This window comes from Pundamilia nyererei, unplaced genomic scaffold (genome assembly GCF_000239375.1).
Source record: "Pundamilia nyererei isolate P.nyererei 1_Seehausen unplaced genomic scaffold, PunNye1.0 scaffold00485, whole genome shotgun sequence".
NCBI classification, from domain to species: Eukaryota; Metazoa; Chordata; class Actinopteri; order Cichliformes; family Cichlidae; genus Pundamilia; species Pundamilia nyererei.
The window spans coordinates 216009-224531 of NW_005187886.1; the positions used below are offsets into that span (position 1 = coordinate 216009).

Sequence of the window (8523 nt, forward strand, 5' to 3'; positions counted from 1 at the left end):
ATTGAAACACTGATCCAACATTATTCTTGATTGACGGATCATTTGATTTTACACTTTTACCTGAATGTGGGTCCTTTTTTTGAAAAAAAACTTCCTTATATCTATTATGAACCTGGCTGTCTCTCTGTACACAAACACACACACACACACACACACAACAGGTGTTCTAAGGTTAATGGGCATTCAGTCAGTTAGCTAGTTAGTATCCATGTCAAACAGGACAGTGGTAACAACAGCAGGCTGCAGACAATTTAAAGTTTTAGATTTTAAATAGGCTGTATACATTTCAATGGGAGCAACAGGACGGTCAAATGTCGCTGAATTTACTACAGAGCAGGACGGATTGTAGGGTAGCAAACATTGTCGGAAAACACGTTTTCAACACTGCAGGTTACCTGGTGTAATGTTTTTCAGCTAAAAAGAAACATGGTCTGACTCCTACCTAACTATATAAAGAGTAACTGAAGGTTAAATGCAGCTAATATGTCCTGTTAGAGATAGGGTGAGGAGTTTGGCTATCCAGGACGGGCTCAGAGCTGCTGCTCCTCCACATCGAAAGGAGCTAGTGGAGGTGGTTTGGGCATCTAACTAGGATGCCTCCTGGGTGTGGTGTTCCGGGTATGCCCTGGTGAATGCCCCCGATGGATATTAATTAAACTTGTAGTTGGATATAATATGATTAGAATTAAGCATAATTAACTATTAGCAAAACTGCATTCAGATAAACCCTGTTTTAACACTCTGTATCCCTTTATTGATGAAAAGACTGGATGTTAAGTACTGTTATTTATATTTTGGATAAAGATGGGGGGATCTTAATCTCTTTGACAGTTCTTATGTTTGATTAGATCACCAGTGTCTAAGGAGGAAAATGAGAGACCAGGAGAAAAAGTAGGTGAAGTTACACTTGTTCTTGAACTCATTGGAAAGTTAAACTCAGAACTGAAAATTCTACTTTAAGAGTCCCTTAAGTTGAAAACGTATTTTGTGTTTATATAGAGTAGTGTTTATATAAAATTACACATTAAAGCTGTAACAATTATGTTTCTTATTGCAGTGATTTCTCTAAACCAGTAACAAACAAAAGCAAATGCTAAATCCTAACTCAGATTATTTTAACTGTACTGTTTTTAATTGTATGATGATTTACAAACATGACTAACCCATTTCTTTTGGTGAGTGTTCTCTATTCCCAATGGCAGTATGCTATCCAAACAGTTTAAGCTTGAATCAACAACTTTTGGAGAATTTTTCTCTTTGCTGTTCTGTCATAAAACAAATGGATTGATGGATTTTAGGCATTCTTAACATAACTGAAGAGGTTGGTTTTACATCTAAATGAATTTGCTACTGTAGCATTATTTTCTAGTGTGTTTCCTAATCCAGCCATATTACGTGAAAAGAACTAGAAAGTCTTTCCTCACTGAGTAAAAATAAAAACTGAAAGCCACTTGGATGCTGGGAGATCTGACTTATGGCAACATGACTGCCTAATGATTGACCTAATACTATAAAAGTAAATGGACATAGCTGAAAATATAGCCAAAATATGATTTTCACTCACAAATATCACATTTAGTATTAGCTTCAGGAAAGAAAAATAAAGAAAGAAAGCATATATTTAATGACAGGACATTTATTGTGAATAAAAGCTCACATTACAATAAAGCTTGAGGCTGCTGGAAAAAAATGAGTTATGATTATCATTGTTGGTATATTTCCATCTATGGCATAATATGCACATACAATGTATTTGGAATAAAGTGAATTATTTGACATGATACCTATGTTTGATTTAACTTGCTCATTTATATTAACTATATAGAAAGTCACATAGTAATATGTGACCACCCCAATTTGCTACAAACAGCAAACAAGGCATATATGATGATGATGATTACTGATGGCTCTGGATTCTACATAGTAACAGAAACTTTAGGGTTGAGATACTTTCTTCCATAAACTGAGCATTGTGTAATTCAAAATATTTCAAAGCTTTGTAAAATCCAACTACAGTCCTGTCAAGGTTAAGGAAATTTACAATTCTCCAGCAAATGTCACTCACAATCTCGCTTTAACCAGCAGCCTGGAAAGTTTAAGTAATCAACAAAATAATGAAAAAGCAAAACAAAGTTTGGCAAACAGTGAAACAGTGAGTGAAGCAGAGCCTATTTAAAAGTTGTACTAAAGTTTGAGTCAAAATCTGTATCATTCTTTTCTTAAACTCCAGTAGGGATGTGGCTGTGTTTCAGCCCACTGGTGGAAGTTTGTGACAATGTTATTGACTAAATGTTTAAGCCTCCAGTGCTGTTAAATGAATGTTTAATGTCAATAAGCAGGCTTTACATTACCAAAAGAACAAGGCTGAACACAAATGCTCTCTTAACAATCTGTAACTTTCAAACCAATTCCTCAAAATAATTCTGAAAAGAAGTATAAAACTTTCATTCACTTTAAGGAAGTTGTTAAAAGAAAAGTAATCTGGCACTACACAAACATACAAACCAATAATATGACTTAAAACACGAAGAATTTCAGCTTCAAGGCAAATAATGGCCAGGCTGCTCCTGGCCACAAATTTGACAGCAGGGGGGAGGGCTGCTGTTAACAACTGGAACCTTTTTTCAGCGCCACAAAATAAAAGAAAAAAAAGAAAAAAGCAGCGCTCAACAACAGCAGGTACATATCAATAGGCAACGCTCTATGATAGCAATCATGAACAGTTTGGACTCTTGAAAACAAACAATCCAAAAAAAACCTTTCACTCACAATGTTTTACACAATAACAGTCTATAGCAAATTCTCAAAGTACCCAGAAAATCCTTACTTAGGCTACTTATGCATGTGATCCTATTTTACTTTGCAAAACGTGGAGGGACATGATGCTGAATAATTTGTCACGTACAGTTGAACCTTTATCAGTTTTCACCACTCTGCTGCTACATAGACTAGTTCCAATTACCACTTCAACATTCCAGTCTTCTCCACTGTTCACTTCACATTAAATAGCTTCCTGCTTTGTTAAATGACATAAAACCCATCTGTTAATGATGTAATTTAACACAAACAATGCCATAAAGTGTTGGTTTCATTAACAGTAAGTTTGGATTGGAAAAAGCCAAAGTACAATGAACTGGCATTATTAAGTGAAATAGCCTTTGTAAGAGGAACAGGAATATTATACTAAATGTATCATATGACAATGTGGGTAATTCCATTTCTCCTCAACCTTCACTGGAAAATAGCCTGGATACACAAAAACTATTATTTGTGACTCTAGTATTTTATTCAAACTCATTTATTTGAAAATTTACCAAAAGAAAACATTGTTTAACCCAAATGTCCACACAGTGAAACAGCAAATATAATGCTAAGCATACAATTGTCATTCAGAGAAACTCATGTCTCATGATGATCAGCGACGCTTTTGGTAGAATCTATTCCAGGTACCTGTTCTCTTTTGGAAGCGACTGCTCTGGGAGACAGGGTGCCAAAGCTCTGTTTTACATACCAGTCTTCTGCATGCAAGTGTGCATAGGAAGAGTCTTTTACATCCACAATGGTTTTGTTTGACACGGGGCTTGAGGACTCATCATTATTCGTGCACCCACCCTGCAGTGTCATTGCGTGGCTTACATGCCATTGCTCAGACTGCTGGCTCCAGTCTTGCATGTTGGTGACCTGTACTGACAAAGGGCAGTGAGAAGCCTGTGTGCAACCAAAAGTGCTTTTTGTGGCCTGGTAGCATTCTCCCTCTGAAATACTGACAGGAGAAGAGGACTTTCCAGAGGATTCGTATTCGGGGTCGATTGCCTCCACTTTGATTTGGACGGTTCTGGATTTAATCCGCAGTTTATGGGGTAAAGCTGAAGAACTACCATCTGGCACTTTATGTGTGGAGACAATGATGCTTCTTGGGTCTACTACAGATGGCATCAACCCTTTGGGGACCTGCTGCTCATCCTCACCATCAGATGATTTGCTAACTGCACCATCATCCGAGCTCCTGGGTGAGTTACTAGATGACCTCATGATCTGCATGAATGATGCAGACTGAGTGTAGACTCCAGACAAAGGGCTGGCTATGCCAGGTTTGTAGAGTTCATAGGGACTACCTTGCTCTTGTCTATAGCTGCCATTGTCTCCCGGTTCCTGCTTGACCTCTGCATTCCTGCAGACAGTAAAGCTACCCTGAGTTGCGGTAAATGTCTTGGGCATATGAGGTGAATGCCTGATGACTGATATGCAGCTGCTGCGCAGGTGAATAGGCTCCTTTTCTTTGCTGGTAAAACCTTGGCTAGCATTGGGTGGAATAAACATTTGGTGGAGGTTAAGAGTGGCGGAGCTGGATAACCGTTGGACTTCTTGGGCATATGCTGTCGAGCTCACCAATCCAAACTTCAACTTCAATGACAGCAGCTCAGCCTTGAGGGAGGCATTTTCCTCGCCAAGTGCTACCAATTTGTTCTCTAGCACCATATCATTTATGCGTCGCTTCTCCCTTGAACGCTTGGCTGCTTCGTTGTTTTTACGACGCCTCTCCCAGTACAGGGTGTCTTTTTTTTCCTCTGGGATAAACTCCCTTTTCCTACGACAAGCAGATTTAGCCTTGAAAGGAAGTGCAGAGATTTTGTGGCTCAGGAGGTCTCTGTTGGTCCCTTGTAAAGCCACAGCCAGGCACAGGGCATCCTCTCCACTGTAGGACTGATTGGAGTCCACTTCTTGCTTTATTGATTGCATATTATTACTGTTTGCTACTGTCAGCATGCTAAAAGATCTTCAACTGTATACCATAATGCTTGTATCGAGCAAAATTAACTGTCACATGGAATTAATCCACTTGAGTTGAAGAAATCTGTGGAATAAGACACAACAGAAATGTTTTTCGTCAGAGTTTAGTTGAAACAATGTCAAACAAGTTACCATGATACTTTAATATTTACTTGTGCTGATCAAAGATTGTATATTATCATCCACTTAAAGCTTATTCAGATTTTTGTGCTCTACACATAAAACATTAAGGCTGCAATTATGAGTCCAGTATATTTCTGAAAATACATTTGTAGAAGAGTAAAATGTGGTTAATAGGGAGAGTTAATATCAAGGTAATTACTTTTTAGTTTTGCTATTACCATTTCCTACTTTGTGTCAGGGAAACAAAGAAATCTTCATTAAAGTACAAAAAAACATGAAGAAAACATATAATCATTTAACTTTCAGAAACTGGATTCCTTCAACAGATTTCAAAATTGATGCTGTGTAACAGATAAATATTTATAGATGTCATTGGTGAATGTCATCTTATTTACCAATAGCCTGATACCAGTCAACAAGGTATATCAGTCAGTTCCAATGCCTGGCCAATAAATTGGTGCTTCCCCATGATTTACCTTGATTAAAATTTAAAGTAGCAGTTCTTTTGCACATGCCAAGCTTAGGAAATTGAAGTAAACAAACTTTTTTTATTCAAAATGATGAAAATAGACATAAAGGCATGATATCACAAAAAATGAGAAACACGAAGCCTGTAACCTGAATAATTTCTTTTGAACTAGTCTTTCACACTCACTGCAGCAAACAGTGGTATTTAGAAGAGGAGCAGAAAGATTTTTAATTAGAAAAATTAATGTTTAGGGTGTGATACAGTTTCCTCAAATGTTTCTTCTTGACTCTGTGCCCTCGTTTTGTCCTTGACTTGGGTCTACATTTAGGAAGAGAGAGACATGACTAATAGGTCACAGACTTGTGTATACATTATAGTCTGGTAACTTTCAGACACTAACTTTGTGTGATACAATTTGGTCTCCCACTTTTTAGAAGCAAGAAGGCGCTGTATCCCCGACAAATCCATTTGAAATACAGGAGAAATATTTCTCTTTTCATTTACTTGAACCCCTTACGCAGTCTACTACAGATTTTATGGTGCCGATGTGCAAACCCCAGCTGGCGTTGACGAACGCGTCCTTTTGTCTTTTTTTTGAGCGAGGCAACAAAACATCGTGCCTAAATTTGGATCATACGTGATTAAAAACGGTGGCGATGTTATCGCAACGTGCGACACTTGGAGGGTGGGTGCTGACCGAGTGTTTGCTGCTGGTTCAGTCGCGACAAGCAGTACAGAGCGATCGACTCGGCGTTCCAGCACCGGACCGTCAACGCGTCCTGTTGCCCCAGATTCCTTCATTGTGTCGGTATTATACAATAAGCCCCGCTCCTGCCATCCCGAGTGCCAGCAATTTCTATTGGTGCAGACATTATGCAATGTTTGCCTGTGTGGCAATAACAATACGGACCAGTGATTGCTCAGCTCTGCGTCCGAGTAAAATAGCTCTAAAATTGTCCACATGTGTTAGATAGTAAAGTCTGTTACATACAGTGTTAGCTAAGACAATGTGGGCATTCAACTCTGTACATGACATCATTGTCTTCGTTACTCATGACATTGGCGGCTGAAGCGCGAGGTCCATCTACGCCCTGAAAAGTAAACTGTTACAACATTACAGAGAAGAAAGCGTTACTTTGCTGTCCCGACGTGGACTGACCCATTCTGTTGTCCACACATCGACAGAAGCCACAGTGCTTTGATAATGTTTCTACAAGCCACATCACATTCTTGTGTTTCAACACAGTGTTGTAATCTATGAATCACTGCTACTGGTAGGCCCGTGTGCCTGAATAAAATTAAACATCTATTATACCGGTTATAACTATATATTTTTAAAAAAGCACACACTCGAACGTGAGCTTTGTCGCACTTTTAATTTGGAAACTACCGAGGCTGTTATTACATTTAAAATAGGTTTTGTGCGAGGACACACAGAAGGTAGCCAGCTGACTGAAATATAAGCTAGCTAAACGCCCCTGTGATTTCTGGGCGTGTGATCAGGCACCATCCTCTACAAACCTGTACAACGCTTAATGTTAATCCCAGACATTTAATATTAACTGCAAATCAAAACTGTACCTTTTCTATCACCTGCTTGTGGGGATTGGTTTGGTTTTCCACCGCGTATGATGCACAGAGAAGCAGCATAGGTTTTCCATCAGCTAATAAGGAAATGATTGTCAAGAAAATCCTACAAGTTATAAAGTACTTTGCTCTCCTCCCTTGGCTTTTTCCTTTCAAGGTGGCTAGTGACTCATGGATCTGTGTTAGTAGGTCAGTGGTTGAGTGCATTGGCAGCGTGAAATTAAATGACAGCTACTGCATCCAATCGGCATGCAGCATTTTCTAACTTTAGCCAATGACACTTGGCTTCACCAGAGCTCAAATCTTATTTAAGAATGTCTGTCGTCATTCACAGTAGGAGTGAAGCATTTGCGACAATCGGCTCGCAGACCGTGCTCGGATTTGTCCTCATATTACGAAAACAAAATATTTCCGATGTATTTATTGCTCATACTACTTTTACCATGGCATAAATATGCACATTTACTCCCAGCAATGTTGCAAATGGGGCGTACACTTCTAAAACAGCACAAGAAGCTGTAGAAGCTCCGTGCGTCTAATGTTTAAGGTTGTCACATTGGTTTATATTTATAGTCAAATTTAGCTACTACATAATTCACACTGTTTACGCACTGTTGCATTAACAGACTTAGGCCATTCCTTGATGTTCTGTTGTCTTTTAATGTAGGTATAAGTCTGTTTTAATTTTATTTCCACTGCTGAATATATGTCTTATTAACAAATTAAATTTTAACTTTAATACTGTATATTTCATTTTGAAATAAAATTTAAAATGATTTTAAAAAGTCTATTTCCAAAAAGGAAATAGTAGTAAATACGTGAAAAAAGACAACCGGGGTTAATACAGTTAATTTCAGCTGTTTGGTTGTAAGTATACATACACGTCAGTCCAGACGGAGTGGGTTTTTTGGAGGGGGGGGGGGTTGGAGTCTTGTACCAGATGCCATGATCAGCTGCCAAGACCTGACTGTCACTATACATATTCTATTTGTTTGTCTGATGCTCTTGTTGCACTGCTAAATAGGCTGTAGCCAACATGATTTATAAAGGGATTATAAAATCTAAAAAATTAGTGCATTATTTTACCTATACTCTTATTAAACTCACTTTCCTAAAAACTGATTGCAACTTCTAACTTGTGACGTAAATGTTATGCCTCAAATTTATTTCACATCATTCATGGGAGATATGCTTGACAAATGATAAGTTAACAAGTCACTGCTACCAGCTTAATCAATTCATTGGGGCGACCTGCGTGTTGTGCTGCATTGTCTGATTTGGTCATAGTGTGTAAACACCTCTAGAGGCCACTGTTGTATAGCTGCTGCAAACTGAACGTGCCCGTACCAGAGGTTATACTTAAAATGGCAGCTGCCAGGAAGTCTCTTTGGACATTTGTGTTCGCCCTTTATGAAATAGATATGTTATATTACAAGGTACTAATGCACCCGTGCATTGGTAAAATAAATACTAGAATAGCTGATACTCCCTTACAGAAGATTTATTTTGACCTTTCTAAAGCCTTCTTTAAAAATTAGAAAATAAAATGAAAA

The 8523-nt window shown here is 38.3% G+C and overlaps 1 protein-coding gene across 2 annotated transcripts; it reads right to left on the bottom strand.

Moving 5' to 3' along the window:
• Positions 1 to 1634: 1634 nt before the first annotated feature.
• Positions 1635 to 7146, bottom strand: nfil3 (nuclear factor, interleukin 3 regulated). Of its 2 annotated transcripts, none has more exons than XM_005753960.1 (2): positions 6977 to 7146; positions 1635 to 4855 (listed from the first exon to the last, which is right to left on the bottom strand). In XM_005753960.1, exon 2 carries the CDS (start codon positions 4765 to 4767, stop codon positions 3400 to 3402), a length of 1368 nt encoding a protein of 455 aa, XP_005754017.1. In that variant the 5' UTR covers positions 4768 to 4855; positions 6977 to 7146; the 3' UTR covers positions 1635 to 3399. The 2 variants fall into 2 exon arrangements, with proteins under 2 accessions (XP_005754017.1, XP_013771604.1); XM_013916150.1 differs by having other exon boundaries at positions 6965 to 7146.
• Positions 7147 to 8523: the final 1377 nt, after the last annotated feature.

Excerpts from the sequence above, each read along its gene's own strand:
- nfil3 (XM_005753960.1), bottom strand. The coding sequence starts at position 4,767 with ATGCTGACAGTAGCAAACAGTAATAATATGCAATCAATAAAGCAAGAA.